Below are 16,285 nucleotides of genomic sequence, written 5' to 3'. Positions count from 1 at the left end.
ATAGTAGACACAATTGAAACAATAGATGGAAGAGTCACTCTCGAAGAGAAGTGTCAAGGTTAGTAAATCTAAGATATTTGACATTTTGTTAAATTTTCTACATTTAATGAAACATTTTTTATCAAATTTTAGTAATTTTTGAAATTTTTGTAATTTTTGTTTTTTTTTTAATTTTTGTAATTTTCTAAATTTTTGTCATTTTTGTAATTTTTTTCAATTATGTAATTTTTTTAATTTTTGTAATTTTTGAAATTTTTGTAATTTTTTAATTTTAGAATTTTTTGTAATTTTTGAATTTTTTGTCATTTTTGTAATTATTTTTATTTTTGTAATTTTTGTAATTTTTGTAATTTTTGTTATTTTTGTGATTTTTTCATTTTTTTAATTTTTGTGATTTTTGTAATTTTTGTAATTTTTGTATTTTTGAAATTTTTTTATTTTATAAATTTTTGTCATTTTTGTAATTTTTGTAATTTTTTTAATTTTTGTAATTTTTTCATTTTTTCATTTTTGTCATTTTTGTCATTTTTGTCATTTTTGTCATTTTTGTCATTTTGGTCATTTTTGTCATTTTTGTCATTTTTGTCATTTTTGTCATTTTTGTCACTCTTGTCATTTTTTGTCATTTTTGTCATTTTTGTCATTTTTGTCATTTTTGCCATTTTTGTCATTTTTGTCATTTTTCTCATTTTTGTCATTTTTGTCATTTTAGTCATTTTTGTCAGTTTTGTCATTTTTGTCATTTTTGTCTTTTTTGTCATTTTTGTCATTTTTGTCATTTTTGTCATTTTTGTCATTTTTGTCATTTTTGTCATTTTTGTCATTTTTGTCATTTTTGTCATTTTTGTCATTTTTGTCATTTTTGTCATTTTTGTCATTTTTGTCATTGTTGTCCTTTTTGTCATTTTTGTCATTTTTATTTTTGCCATTTTTGCCATTTTTGTCATTTTTGTCATTGTCAGGTTCTAAACGCTCTCTTAGGGGCTGGATAGCATTCTCTTCAGCCACTAAAATGAACTTCAAAGTAACTTTTATTCAAAATGATCTCTAGTATCTTTAAATTTGTTATTCTTATGAAAAATCCTTGAGTCCTCAATTTGTTTTTAATTAGCTTCGAAAAAATCGAAACATTAAAGTTGAAGCAGAGCTGAAAACGTCAAACAATATACTATTAAAGCTCTGTGTCTGGATAAGTTTTTGGCTTGATTGTTTGCAATACAATTGAAGCTGGGCCGGTTCCAGTTTGCGTTTTTTCATTTCCGGTCCAACTTTTTTTCGTAAGTGTTCGTTAGCTCGCAATACATTCACAACGAGACAGATCCTCGGTAAAATCCATCCGGGATCAGTCTCCACGTTCGGCTCCCACCGGTGAAAGGGACTCACGGTGAACGTCAATAAACCTCTTTTTTAACCTGTGTATTTCTATCATAAAAAAACGGTATTTAATTTTACAACCGGTGAAATTTACTCCATTTTCCGTCGAATTCAATGAATTAAATTCGGTTTTTGCGGGGAAGCGTGATGGCTACCCATTTATTGTCGGTTGGTTTTTGCGCCATTCTTCTGCTTTTTGCGCCCACTTGTCGTGCAGGAGGAAAATTTTCCACTGATGTGAAAACTGAGCTCAAAAAGCCATTATCGGGTGAGTTAATAAAGTAGATTTCGCTACCACATCGCAGGAAATGTTTCCGCCAAGCCCTAATTGAATTATAATTTGCAGCAGTATGTGAGGAAAATGAGACGTGCGTCCCGTTTTCGGATTGTACGGCGCTTTTACGAGAGGGCGCAGAGCCTTGTCGAATTTCCGGTTCCGGCAGTGATAATTTTGGCTACTGTTGCCCCACAAGGCTAGCTACCCGGTCTGTGGCCAAACGAGCCATCCTCCAGGATGATTTCGAGCACGTGTCGAGCAATGCGCTGCTAGAAGGGCGCCGTCAATTTGCCGAGAAATGGCAGAACGTCATCGAGCATGGGAAATCCATGACGTCCAGTTCAAAAACTCGGCCGGACTTCCATCAGCTCCTACAGCCCTCGGAAGCCGATATGGTTCAGGAAGCTCTGGCACATCACCATGACATTGACCTTGACCGGGTTCCGTACGAAGCCGTCTACGCCAGCAAAGCCTTTGCCGATGCGCTCAACTGGACCGTGGAGGAAAGGCAACACACGGAAACTTTTGCTAACCTTCCCCGGAACCGATCCAGGCGCTGTTTACCCCCGGCCGATTCCTGCAATCCTCAGGCCCGCTTCCGAAGCTTCGATGGAAGCTGCAACAACCCACACCCGGACCGAACCCGGTGGGGCGCGGCGGGACATCCCTTCGAGAAACTTCTGCCCCCGGCCTACGAGGATGGTGTTTGGGCACCCCGGTAAATAATCTTGAATCCAGATATCTCTCGCTGTGATAATTTGAATGTTACGTTTCCTCCATCCAAGTTTATAAGGATTTCACTAAAGGTCGAAGTGGAAATGTTGATTCTTATATTCCACGAACAAGAATGATGAAACTTTTTTTAAAGTCGGAAACCAAATTCAATGCGAAAATTCTCAGTTCCAGTTTTTGAAAAGTTAACTTTGAAATTTTAAATTTGAATTCTGAATCTGAATTCTGAATCTGAATTCTGAATCTGAATTCTGAATCTGAATTCTGAATCTGAATTCTGAATCTGAATTCTGAATCTGAATTTTGAATCTGAATTCTGAATCTCAATTCTGAATCTGAATTCTGAATCTGAATTCTGAATCTGAATTCTGAATCTGAATTCTGAATCTGAATTCTGAATCTGAATTCTGAATCTGAATTCTGAATCTGAATTCTGAATCTGAATTCTGAATCTGAATTCTGAATCTGAATTCTGAATCTGAATTCTGAATCTGAATTCTGAATCTGAATTCTGAATCTGAATTCTGAATCTGAATTCTGAATCTGAATTCTGAATCTGAATTCTGAATCTGAATTCTGAATCTGAATTCTGAATCTGAATTCTGAATCTGAATTCTGAATCTGAATTCTGAATCTGAATTCTGAATCTGAATTCTGAATCTGAATTCTGAATCTGAATTCTGAATCTGAATTCTGAATCTGAATTCTGAATCTGAATTCTGAATCTGAATTCTGAATCTGAATTCTGAATCTGAATTCTGAATCTGAATTCTGAATCTGAATTCTGAATCTGAATTCTGAATCTGAATTCTGAATCTGAATTCTGAATCTGAATTCTGAATCTGAATTCTGAATCTGAATTCTGAATCTGAATTCTGAATCTGAATTCTGAATCTGAATTCTGAATCTGAATTCTGAATCTGAATTCTGAATCTGAATTCTGAATCTGAATTCTGAATCTGAATTCTGAATCTGAATTCTGAATCTGAATTCTGAATCTGAATTCTGAATCTGAATTCTGAATCTGAATTCTGAATCTGAATTCTGAATCTGAATTCTGAATCTGAATTCTGAATCTGAATTCTGAATCTGAATTCTGAATCTGAATTCTGAATCTGAATTCTGAATCTGAATTCTGAATCTGAATTCTGAATCTGAATTCTGAATCTGAATTCTGAATCTGAATTCTGAATCTCAATTCTGAATCTGAATTCTGAATCTGAATTCTGAATCTGAATTCTGAATCTGAATTCTGAATCTGAATTCTGAATCTGAATTCTGAATCTGAATTCTGAATCTGAATTCTGAATCTGAATTCTGAATCTGAATTCTGAATCTGAATTCTGAATCTGAATTCTGAATCTGAATTCTGAATCTGAATTCTGAATCTGAATTCTGAATCTGAATTCTGAATCTGAATTCTGAATCTGAATTCTGAATCTGAATTCTGAATCTGAATTCTGAATCTGAATTCTGAATCTGAATTCTGAATCTGAATTCTGAATCTGAATTCTGAATCTGAATTCTGAATCTGAATTCTGAATCTGAATTCTGAATCTGAATTCTGAATCTGAATTCTGAATCTGAATTCTGAATCTGAATTCTGAATCTGAATTCTGAATCTGAATTCTGAATCTGAATTCTGAATCTGAATTCTGAATCTGAATTCTGAATCTGAATTCTGAATCTGACTTCTGAATCTGAATTCTGAATCTGAATTCTGAATCTGAATTCTGAATCTGAATTCTGAATCTGAATTCTGAATCTGAATTCTGAATCTGAATTCTGAATCTGAATTCTGAATCTGCAATTTGAATCTGAATTCTGAATCTGAATTCTGAATCTGAATTCTGAATCTGAATTCTGAATCTGAATCTAAATTCTGAATCTGAATTCTGAATCTGAATTCTGAATCTGAATTCTGAATCTGAATTCTGAATCTGAATTCTGAATCTGAATTCTGAATCTGAATTCTGAATCTGAATTCTGAATCTGAATTCTGAATCTGAATTCTGAATCTGAATTCTGAATCTGAATTCTGAATCTGAATTCTGAATCTGAATTCTGAATCTGAATTCTGAATCTGAATTCTGAATCTGAATTCTGAATCTGAATTCTGAATCTGAATTCTGAATCTGAATTCTGAATCTGAATTCTGAATCTGAATTCTGAATCTGAATTCTGAATCTGAATTCTGAATTCTGAATCTGAATTCTGAATCTGAATTCTGAATCTGAATTCTGAATCTGAATTCTGAATCTGAATTCTGAATCTGAATTCTGAATCTCAATTCTGAATCTGAATTCTGAATCTGAATTCTGAATCTGAATTCTGAATCTGAATTCTGAATCTGAATTCTGAATTCTTAATCTGAATTCTGAATCTGAATTCTGAATCTGAATTCTGAATCTGAATTCTGAATCTGAATTCTGAATCTGAATTCTGAATCTGAATTCTGAATCTGAATTCTGAATCTGAATTCTGAATCTGAATTCTGAATCTGAATTCTGAATCTGAATTCTGAATCTGAATTCTGAATCTGAATTCTGAATCTGAATTCTGAATCTGAATTCTGAATCTGAATTCTGAATCTCAATTCTGAATCTGAATTCTGAATCTGAATTCTGAATCTGAATTCTGAATCTGAATTCTGAATCTGAATTCTGAATCTGAATTCTAAGATGAGTTAACCACCGTTAATTAATTTTGTAAATTTATTTTTTTCGGCATATCGGTGAAAAGTAGTTCTGAAATTGATAAAGATGGATAGAGAAGTGAGGAGAAAATTTACAGATGTTGAAAAGAGCGAGAGAGCATTTTTGCGAGGAAACTTATCACCGATATGCCGAAAAAAATAAATTTACAGAATCTGAATTCTGAATCTGAATTCTGAATCTGAATTCTGAATCTGAATTCTGAATCTGAATTCTGAATCTGAATTCTGAATCTGAATTCTGAATCTGAATTCTGAATCTGAATTCTGAATCTGAATTCTGAATCTGAATTCTGAATCTGAATTCTGAATCTGAATTCTGAATCTGAATTCTGAATCTGAATTCTGAATCTGAATTCTGAATCTGGATTCTGAATTTCATTCATTATCTTGTTTCTAAATCTGAATTTCGAATCTAGATTCCGAAGCTAATTAATATGTTCAACTTTCATTCGAATTTGAATGCTGATGTTTCTGTCTCGTTATTTTTGGATTTATAATCTGCAGTTTTGATGCTCCCGTTTCTACTGATGAAGTCCAACCAGTTTAATTTTATGTTCCCAGATAAATTAGTGTGGGCGATGTTCAAATGAGCAGTTTGATTCTTTATTTGTTTCGGAATTGTGTGTTTCCAAACGGGGAAATGTGACTACTCAATAACCGATTTACTTGTTCCCACGCAGCATTCATTCCGTTACCGGAAGAAAATTAGCAAGTGCCCGGACTATTTCGGCCCACCTGTTGCATGACCTGGATCGGCCGCACCACCACCTGAACCTATTGCTGATGCAGTTCGGCCAGTTTATTGCCCATGATTTCACCCGCAGTTCCAGCATCAAAATTGGTAAGTCCATCCTAAATGTGAGCATGATTGCGAATGAATTCCATTGAAAACCGTAGTTTATTCAGCTTATTAGCCTTTCAAATGCTTCACAACCTTTCCCAAAAGATGGCGCTCGGCGAAGTTTTTTTTTTGGAAAGCTGCCTATAGTGTCAAAGACGATGTATTTTTGGCGAACGTCATCTATTGAAAAGTCCAGCAAAGGCCAACCATTTAGTCTTTTGCAAAGTTAATAGGTATACATAAACCAAAAACAATTGCCTTTCCCAGGTGACGAAGCGATCGAGTGCTGTTCGGCGGACAGTTCCCGAACCTTGCGAGGGCACGAGTCCCACTTCGCCTGTCTCCCGATCGAGGTTAGCCCGCACGATCCGTTCTACTCGAAGTTTGGCGTTCGGTGTTTGAACTTCGTGCGGCTCTCGCTGGCTGCCGAAGGTCATTGCCGACTGGGCTACGCCAAACAGCTGAGCAAGGTCACCCACTTCATCGACGGGTCAACGGTGTACGGATCCGAGGAGCGGCACGCGGCCTCGTTGCGGTCCTTCCATCGGGGTCAGCTGAAGGATTCGTTTCCGGTGGGAATCGAACTGTTGCCCCCGAATCGGGATCCCTCGGTTTGCGAACCATGGGCGAAGGTTTGTTTCGAGGCCGGGGACGATCGGGTGAATCAGATCGTTTCGCTCGTTCAGGTCCACGTTTTGTTTTTGAGAGAGCACAACCGATTGGCCAAGGTTCTGAGTCATGTGAATCCACACTGGGACGACGAGCGGCTGTACCAGGAGGCTAGGAAGATTGTGATTGCCGAAATTCAACACATCTTGTATCACGAATATCTGCCGCTGGTCATTGGATGGGAAAAGGTCAAACAGTACGGGCTGTTGGACGACGATTATGGCCACACGCAACATTACAGCCATAAAGTAAAACCAGTCGTACTGGCTGAAGTCTCGGGAGCGGCATTCCGATTTGGGCATTCCACTGTCGAGGGACATTTTCGGTAAGTGTTAACTTGATGAACTGTATGTCTGAGTTTTTTTTAAAACAAGTTGAAAGACAACAAAAAACGTTGCCAATTGGTAACAGTTAGATGAGCAGTTATTTGAAGGATGATTTCGTTGAAAAAAATTGATTAATCTGAAAAAAATTTCATTGGTATGCAGCAAAAACATGACAATTTTAACATTTCTTTACCACAAACATTTTTTAGATTTCTTACAATGGATCGAGTAAAAAAGTCAAAAAGTCAAAATGTTAAAAATCAAAGAGTCAATAAGTCAAAAAGTCAAAAAATCAAAAAAAAAAAATTAAAACGTCAAGAAATGTCAAAAATTTAAAAAATCGAAAAAAGTCAAAAAGAGTCCAAAAGCGTCAAAAAGATTAAAAAAGAGTCAAAAAGAGTCAAAAAGAGTCAAAAAGAGTCAAAAAGAGTAAAAAAAAAAGTCAAAAAGAGTCAAAAAGAGTCGAAAAAAAATCAAAAAGAGTCAAAAACAGTCAAATAGAATAAAAAAAATCAAAAAGATTCAAAAAGAGTCTGAAAGAGTCGAAAAGAGTCTAAACGAGTCTTTACCACATAAAAATAGTCCAAAAGAGTCTAAAAGAGTTTAAAACAGTCTAAAAAAGTCTGAACGAGTCCAAAAGAGTCTAAAAGAGTCAAAAAGAGTCAAAAAGAATCAAATAGCGTCAAAAAGGTTCAAAAAGAACCCAAAGAGTCGAAAAGAATAAAAAAAATCAAAAAGAATCAAAAAGAGTCAAAGACTGTCAAAAAGAATCAAAAAGAGTCAAAAAGAGTCAAAAAGAGTCAAAAAGAGTCAAAAAGAGTAAAAAGAGTCAAAAAGAGTCAAAAAGAGTCAAAAAGAGTCAAAAAGAGTCAAAAAGAGTCAAAAAGAGTCAAAAAGAGTCAAAAAGAGTCAAAAAGAGTTAAAAAGAGTCAAAAAGAGTCAAAAAGAGTCAAAAAGAGTCAAAAAGAGTCAAAAAGAGTCAAAAAGAGTCAAAAAGAGTCAAAAAGAGTCAAAAAGAGTCAAAAAGAGTCAAAAAGATTCAAAAAGAATCAAAAAGCGTCTTAACGAGTCAAAAAGAATCTAAAAGCGTCAAAAAGAGTCAAAAAGAGTCTAAAAGAATAGAAAAGAGTCAAAAAGGGTCAAAAAGGGTCAAAAAGAGTCAAAAAGAGTAAAAAAGAGTAAAAAAGAGTCAAAAAGAGTAAAAAAAGTCAAAAAGAGTCAAAAAGCGTCGGAATAACGTCAAAAAGATAATAATTCAACTAGTCATAAAGACTAAAAGCGAAAAAGTAAAAAAGTAAAAAAGTAAAAAAGTAAAAAAGTAAAAAAGTAAAAAAGTAAAAAAGTAAAAAAGTAAAAAAGTAAAAAAGTAAAAAAGTAAAAAAGTAAAAAAGTAAAAAAGTAAAAAAGTAAAAAAGTAAAAAAGTAAAAAAGTAAAAAAGTAAAAAAGTAAAAAAGTAAAAAAGTAAAAAAGTAAAAAAGTAAAAAAGTAAAAAAGTAAAAAAGTAAAAAAGTAAAAAAGTAAAAAAGTAAAAAAGTAAAAAAGTAAAAAAGTAAAAAAGTAAAAAAGTAAAAAAGTAAAAAAGTAAAAAAGTAAAAAAGTAAAAAAGTAAAAAAGTAAAAAAGTAAAAAAGTAAAAAAGTAAAAAAGTAAAAAAGTAAAATAGTAAAAAAGTAAAAAGGTAAAAAAGTAAAAAAGTAAAAAAGTAAAAAAGTAAAAAAGTAAAAAAGTAAAAAAGTAAAAAAGTAAAAAAGTAAAAAAGTAAAAAAGTAAAAAAGTAAAAAAGTAAAAAAGTAAAAAAGTAAAAAAGTAAAAAAGTAAAAAAGTAATAAAGTAAAAAAGTAAAAAAGTAAAAAAGTAAAAAAGTAAAAAAGTAAAAAAGTAAAAAAGTAAAAAAGTAAAAAAGTAAAAAAGTAAAAAAGTAAAAAAGTAAAAAAGTAAAAAAGTAAAAAAGTAAAAAAGTAAAAAAGTAAAAAAGTAAAAAAGTAAAAAAGTAAAAAAGTAAAAAAGTAAAAAAAGTAAAAAAGTAAAAAAGTAAAAAAGTAAAAATGTAAAAAAGTAAAAAAGTAAAAAAGTAAAAAAGTAAAAAAGTAAAAAAGTAAAAAAGTAAAAAAGTAAAAAAGTAAAAAAGTAAAAAAGTAAAAAAGTAAAAAAGTAAAAAAGTAAAAAAGTAAAAAAGTAAAAAAGTAAAAAAGTAAAAAAGTAAAAAAGTAAAAAAGTAAAAAAGTAAAAAAGTAAAAAAGTAAAAAAGTAAAAAAGTAAAAAAGTAAAAAAGTAAACAAGTAAAAAAGTAAAAAAGTAAAAAAGTAAAAAAGTAAAAAAGTAAAAAAGTAAAAAAGTAAAAAAGTAAAAAAGTAAAAAAGTAAAAAAGTAAAAAAGTAAAAAAGTAAAAAAGTAAAAAAGTTAAAAAGTAAAAAAGTTAAAAAGTAAAAAAGTAAAAAAGTAAAAAAGTAAAAAAGTAAAAAAGTAAAAAAAGTAAAAAAGTTAAAAAGTAAAAAAGTAAAAAAGTTAAAAAAGTAAAAAAGTAAAAAAGTAAAAAAGTAAAAAAGTAAAAAAGTAAAGAAGTAAAAAAATAAAAAAGTTAAAAAGTTAAAAAGTTAAAAAGTTAAAAAGTTAAAAAGTTAAAAAGTTAAAAAGTTAAAAAGTTAAAAAGTTAAAAAGTTAAAAAGTTAAAAAGTTAAAAAGTTAAAAAGTTAAAAAGTTAAAAAGTTAAAAAGTTAAAAAGTTAAAAAGTTAAAAAGTTAAAAAGTTAAAAAGTTAAAAAGTTAAAAAGTTAAAAAGTTAAAAAGTTAAAAAGTTAAAAAGTTAAAAAGTTAAAAAGTTAAAAAGTTAAAAAGTTAAAAAGTTAAAAAGTTAAAAAGTTAAAAAGTTAAAAAGTTAAAAAGTTAAAAAGTTAAAAAGTTAAAAAGTTAAAAAGTTAAAAAGTTAAAAAGTTAAAAAGTTAAAAAGTTAAAAAGTTAAAAAGTTAAAAAGTTAAAAAGTTAAAAAGTTAAAAAGTTAAAAAGTTAAAAAGTTAAAAAGTTAAAAAGTTAAAAAGTTAAAAAGTTAAAAAGTTAAAAAGTTAAAAAGTTAAAAAGTTAAAAAGTTAAAAAGTTAAAAAGTTAAAAAGTTAAAAAGTTAAAAAGTTAAAAAGTTAAAAAGTTAAAAAGTTAAAAAGTTAAAAAGTTAAAAAGTTAAAAAGTTAAAAAGTTAAAAAGTTAAAAAGTTAAAAAGTTAAAAAGTTAAAAAGTTAAAAAGTTAAAAAGTTAAAAAGTTAAAAAGTTAAAAAGTTAAAAAGTTAAAAAGTTAAAAAGTTAAAAAGTTAAAAAGTTAAAAAGTTAAAAAGTTAAAAAGTTAAAAAGTTAAAAAGTTAAAAAGTTAAAAAGTTAAAAAGTTAAAAAGTTAAAAAGTTAAAAAGTTAAAAAGTTAAAAAGTTAAAAAGTTAAAAAGTTAAAAAGTTAAAAAGTTAAAAAGTTAAAAAGTTAAAAAGTTAAAAAGTTAAAAAGTTAAAAAGTTAAAAAGTTAAAAAGTTAAAAAGTTAAAAAGTTAAAAAGTTAAAAAGTTAAAAAGTTAAAAAGTTAAAAAGTTAAAAAGTTAAAAAGTTAAAAAGTTAAAAAGTTAAAAAGTTAAAAAGTTAAAAAGTTAAAAAGTTAAAAAGTTAAAAAGTTAAAAAGTTAAAAAGTTAAAAAGTAAAAAAGTAAAAAAGTAAAAAAGTAAAAAAGTAAAAAAGTAAAAAAGTAAAAAAGTAAAAAAGTAAAAAAGTAAAAAAGTAAAAAAGTAAAAAAGTAAAAAAGTAAAAAAGTAAAAAGTTAAAAAGTTAAAAAGTTAAAAAGTTAAAAAGTTAAAAAGTTAAAAAGTTAAAAAGTTAAAAAGTTAAAAAGTTAAAAAGTTAAAAAGTTAAAAAGTTAAAAAGTTAAAAAGTTAAAAAGTTAAAAAGTTAAAAAGTTAAAAAGTTAAAAAGTTAAAAAGTTAAAAAGTTAAAAAGTTAAAAAGTTAAAAAGTTAAAAAGTTAAAAAGTTAAAAAGTTAAAAAGTTAAAAAGTTAAAAAGTTAAAAAGTTAAAAAGTTAAAAAGTTAAAAAGTTAAAAAGTTAAAAAGTTAAAAAGTTAAAAAGTTAAAAAGTTAAAAAGTTAAAAAGTTAAAAAGTTAAAAAGTTAAAAAGTTAAAAAGTTAAAAAGTTAAAAAGTTAAAAAGTTAAAAAGTTAAAAAGTTAAAAAGTTAAAAAGTTAAAAAGTTAAAAAGTTAAAAAGTTAAAAAGTTAAAAAGTTAAAAAGTTAAAAAGTTAAAAAGTTAAAAAGTTAAAAAGTTAAAAAGTTAAAAAGTTAAAAAGTTAAAAAGTTAAAAAGTTAAAAAGTTAAAAAGTTAAAAAGTTAAAAAGTTAAAAAGTTAAAAAGTTAAAAAGTTAAAAAGTTAAAAAGTTAAAAAGTTAAAAAGTTAAAAAGTTAAAAAGTTAAAAAGTTAAAAAGTTAAAAAGTTAAAAAGTTAAAAAGTTAAAAAGTTAAAAAGTTAAAAAGTTAAAAAGTTAAAAAGTTAAAAAGTTAAAAAGTTAAAAAGTTAAAAAGTTAAAAAGTTAAAAAGTTAAAAAGTTAAAAAGTTAAAAAGTTAAAAAGTTAAAAAGTTAAAAAGTTAAAAAGTTAAAAAGTTAAAAAGTTAAAAAGTTAAAAAGTTAAAAAGTTAAAAAGTTAAAAAGTTAAAAAGTTAAAAAGTTAAAAAGTTAAAAAGTTAAAAAGTTAAAAAGTTAAAAAGTTAAAAAGTTAAAAAGTTAAAAAGTTAAAAAGTTAAAAAGTTAAAAAGTTAAAAAGTTAAAAAGTTAAAAAGTTAAAAAGTTAAAAAGTTAAAAAGTTAAAAAGTTAAAAAGTTAAAAAGTTAAAAAGTTAAAAAGTTAAAAAGTTAAAAAGTTAAAAAGTTAAAAAGTTAAAAAGTTAAAAAGTTAAAAAGTTAAAAAGTTAAAAAGTTAAAAAGTTAAAAAGTTAAAAAGTTAAAAAGTTAAAAAGTTAAAAAGTTAAAAAGTTAAAAAGTTAAAAAGTTAAAAAGTTAAAAAGTTAAAAAGTTAAAAAGTTAAAAAGTTAAAAAGTTAAAAAGTTAAAAAGTTAAAAAGTTAAAAAGTTAAAAAGTTAAAAAGTTAAAAAGTTAAAAAGTTAAAAAGTTAAAAAGTTAAAAAGTTAAAAAGTTAAAAAGTTAAAAAGTTAAAAAGTTAAAAAGTTAAAAAGTTAAAAAGTTAAAAAGTTAAAAAGTTAAAAAGTTAAAAAGTTAAAAAGTTAAAAAGTTAAAAAGTTAAAAAGTTAAAAAGTTAAAAAGTTAAAAAGTTAAAAAGTTAAAAAGTTAAAAAGTTAAAAAGTTAAAAAGTTAAAAAGTTAAAAAGTTAAAAAGTTAAAAAGTTAAAAAGTTAAAAAGTTAAAAAGTTAAAAAGTTAAAAAGTTAAAAAGTTAAAAAGTTAAAAAGTTAAAAAGTTAAAAAGTTAAAAAGTTAAAAAGTTAAAAAGTTAAAAAGTTAAAAAGTTAAAAAGTTAAAAAGTGAAAAAGTTAAAAAGATTAAAAGTTTAAAAGTAAAAAAGTAAAAAAGTTAAAAAGTAAAAAAGTAAAAATTAAAAAAGTTAAAAAGTTAAAAAATTAAAGAGAAAAAAAGTAAAAAAGTAAAAAAATTATAAAAAATTCAAAGTTTTAAAAGTTAAAAGGAAACAAGGAAAAAGAAAGGTAATAGTAAATAGTAAAAAAGTCAAAAAATAATTAAGTTACAAGATTAAAAAGTAAAAAAATACATTCAATTAATAAGTTGTAAAGGAAAAGAGTTCAAAATTAAAAAATTTAAAAACAGAAAAAAATTTAAAAGTGCAAATTAAAAAAAAGGTTAAAGTAAAAAAGTTTAAAAGCACAGTTGATAAAATGTCAGAATTCAGAAATTCAAATTTCTAAAAAGGCAAGAATTTAAAAGTTAGATAATTACAGAACTTAAGGTCATCAAAAAATCAGAAAATAAGAAAGTCAGTAGTCAAAATGCCAGAAAGATAGAAAAAGAGGTAATAAGATAGTAAGAAAGTTAGAAAGTCAGGATGTTGAAAAGTCAGAAAGGCTCAGAATGTCAAATAGTCAGAAAGCCAGTTAGTTATAAAGTCAGAAAGTCAGAATTCCAGAAAGTCAGAAAATCTGAAAGTCAGAAAATTGGGAAGTCATAAAATTGGAAAGTCAGAAAATTGGAACGTCCGAAAATTGGAAAGTAAGAAAATCGGAAAGTCAAAGAATCAGAAAGTCGGAAAGTCAAAATGTCGAAAAAGAATTTCAAATTTAATGACTTTCTAATTCTCTAGCTTTCTGACTAATTCTCTTTCTATCTTTCTTGCTCTCTTACTATCTTATTATCTGACTTCCTAATTTTCTTGTTCCAAATTTGTCTAACTTTTCGCTGTTTTTCTTTCTCTTTTTTTTACTTCTCACTTATTGATTTTCCCACTTTTTGACTATCTAATTTTTTTGACTTCCTTGCTTTCTGACTTTTTGAGTTTTTCACTGTCAGCTTTCTGTTTTTTTTTATTTTTCTAGCATTTTGACTTTTGGACTTTTTGATATTTTGACTTATGGATTTTTTTACTTTTCAACTTTTTGACTTTTAAAGTTTAAGATATTTAGATTTTTTTGACTGTTTAATTTTTTTATTTTTTATCCTTTTAATTTTTTTAATTTTTTAATTTTTGATTATTAGACTCAAAAAGTCAAGAAAGTCAGAAAGCTAGAAATTCCGGTAAAGTCAGTAAGTCAGGATGTCAGAAAGTCAGAAAGTCAGTAAGTCAGAGTCAGATACTCAGATAGTCAGAAAGTCAGAAGATTAGAAGGTCAGGAAGTCAAGTAGATGAAAGTCAGATAGTCAGTAAGTCAGAAAATCTTAAAGTCGGAAAGCCGGAAAATCCAAAAACCATAAGGTCAGAAAGTCAAGAAATCTGAAAATCAGCAAATCAGCAGTCGAAAAGTCGGGAGGCCAGGAAGTCTGAAAATCAGAAAGTCGTAAAGTCAGAAAGTGAGAAACTCAGAAAGTCAGACAGTCAAAAAGATGGAATGTCAGAAAGCTAGATAGTCAGAAATTCTTAAATTCAAAAAGTCAGTATAAATCAGAAAGTAAGAGAATCAGAAAATCGGATAGCCGGAAAGTTAGTAAAAAAAAAATTCAGAAAGCCAGATAGTTTAAAAGTCAGGAAATCAGGATGTCAGGATCAGAAATGTCAGAAAATCTGAAAGTGGTAAAATCGGAAAGTCAGAGATTTAGGAGGTCATAAAGTCTAGTAGTCTGAAAGTCAGATAGTCAAAAAGTCAGAAAATCATAAATGCAGTAAAGCAGAAAGTAAAAAAAAAAACAAGTCAGAAAGTCTGGAAGTACGAAAGACCAAATATAAGAATGTCAAAATGTCAGAAGTCAGATAGTCAGAAAATTGAATATCAGAAAGTCAAAAAGCCAAAGAGTCAAAAAGTAACAAAGTGAGAGAGTCAGTTTATTACAAAATCAGGAAGTCAAAAAGTCAGAGCGTCAGCTAGTTAGATAGTAAGCAAGGTGTGTACCGTATGCTAAATTCCCAATTCAGCCGTTTTGACCATTTTGGTTTTGCAACTGCGGGACTCATGGAGTTTGTTTACCAAAAAACCACAGAATCGCTGAGCAAATATTCTTATGTTTGTAAACAATTTCATTGAGCGCCACGCTACTACTTACTGTGAAAGTCGGAGAACATTGTGTTTCTAAAAACCTTGATAGTAAGAAAGCTCATAAGTCAGAAAATCACAATTTCCAGTCGGGCAAATGTCATGTAGCAGATTAGTCAGAAAGTCAAAAAGTAAAAATGATAATATTTCACAGAGTTGAAAAGATAAAACCGTCAAGAAGTCTGAATGCCGCAAAGTCGTTAAGCTTAAAAGGAACATACAATGTAGGGCACGTTAAGCAAAATAGACAGATACAAAGTCATCATTGTATTGTACAACTTCGTATACTAAATGAAACTCAACCGTTCTCCTTAGACGATAACTCCTGACTGAATTTTATTTGATTCCAATTCTCTACACGTACATAAGCACTGTTCCTGTTTGAATAGCATACATTAGGTCTGTTCAATGATTTCAAGTTCTTAGTATCCTACAATCTTATCATACAGTCACTTAGTCAAAATCGAATTATGTTGGAAAGTTTGAATGCTAAAAAAACAAATATTGAGGATTTTTTTTCTTAAATATGAATCAGAAGGTGAGAAATCTAGAGAGAAAATCAACAGAAAGTCAAAAATTCCAAAAGTAGCTGATTCAAATTTTTTTTCTCTTGAATTCCAGAATCCACCATCGGCACCAGCACACCGAAACGGTTCCCATTCACAAGGTATTCGATGACCCATCGCGGGTACTGCATCCGACAAGTTTCGACGATTACATCTACTCGTTGGGTAAACAATCGCAGCAGGAGGTGGACCCCTCGGTTACCCTTGGCTTGACCGGGTTCCTATTTGCCGGTCGGTCTCCATTCGGCACCGATCTGGCCTCGTTGAACATCCAACGAGGTCGTGATCATGCCCTGAGACCCTATAACGACTACCGATCCTGGCTGGGATTGCACCGGATTCACAGCTTCCACCAGTTTGGACCTAGCGGTGCCAAATTGGCCCAGGTTTACGAAAGTCCGGACGATGTGGACCTCTGGATCGGTGGGCTGCTGGAGCCGGTCCACAGCGATGGTATTGTGGGCGAGACTTTCGGGCACCTGATCGGGGAACAGTTTGCCCGGCTGAAGTTCGGCGATCGCTACTTCTACACCGAGGGCCCTAAAACCAATCCGGGCGCCTTCACCGCCGGGCAGCTGGACCAGATCCGGAAGGTATCGCTGGCCAGCATTATCTGCGCCAACGTTGACAAACGATACGATTTCTATCAGGCTCCTAATGCGTTCCTGAAATCGAGCCATACGAATGAGCCGATTCCTTGCCCGCACCATAGGGATATCGATTTCGGGCACTGGAGACACCAACACTAAATTAGGGAAGGATATGGCGTATGGTTCCGTATCCTAGGGAGAAAAATATTCATGATCTGCTTCTCTGTTTTATATGTTTCTATATATAAATCTTTGTGATTAAGTGTTTTTTTTCGTTTGTGATGAATAAATGTTGTAACATAAATATGCACACAAAAGTTTTCAGTTCACGGACACTAATAACCCTTATTAAACTTCAGGTATTCGGTGGCAGTTTAAAGCAAATCTGAGCCAAAAAAAAACCACCGATTACGGTGGTCAAGTCATGCGCAAGAAAATTGGACAAGTGAAATGTCGCAAACTATCTCAATGGACTTCGAAACGCCCTGCGGCCCACCCTTGGCACAGCTCCAACCAAAAAATTCCTGCGGTATT

The 16,285-nt window shown here is 29.2% G+C and overlaps 1 protein-coding gene across 2 annotated transcripts; it reads left to right on the top strand.

Moving 5' to 3' along the window:
• Nucleotides 1–1,301: 1,301 nt before the first annotated feature.
• Nucleotides 1,302–16,055, top strand: LOC129739026 (chorion peroxidase-like). 2 transcript variants are annotated; one of them, XM_055730400.1, is made up of 5 exons: nucleotides 1,302–1,642; nucleotides 1,724–2,369; nucleotides 5,780–5,940; nucleotides 6,208–6,934; nucleotides 15,217–16,055. In XM_055730400.1, the coding sequence occupies exons 1-5, from the start codon at nucleotides 1,522–1,524 to the stop codon at nucleotides 15,908–15,910; spliced, it is 2,349 nt and encodes a 782-aa protein (XP_055586375.1). In that variant the 5' UTR covers nucleotides 1,302–1,521; the 3' UTR covers nucleotides 15,911–16,055. The 2 variants fall into 2 exon arrangements, with proteins under 2 accessions (XP_055586375.1, XP_055586374.1); XM_055730399.1 differs by having other exon boundaries at nucleotides 1,303–1,642; nucleotides 1,721–2,369.
• Nucleotides 16,056–16,285: the final 230 nt, after the last annotated feature.

The sequence above is a fragment of the Uranotaenia lowii genome, chromosome 1 (assembly GCF_029784155.1).
Source record: "Uranotaenia lowii strain MFRU-FL chromosome 1, ASM2978415v1, whole genome shotgun sequence".
Taxonomy (NCBI): Eukaryota; Metazoa; Arthropoda; class Insecta; order Diptera; family Culicidae; genus Uranotaenia; species Uranotaenia lowii.
The sequence above is the reverse complement of the archived record's forward strand: the minus strand, read 5'-3'. Positions and strand labels throughout refer to the sequence as shown.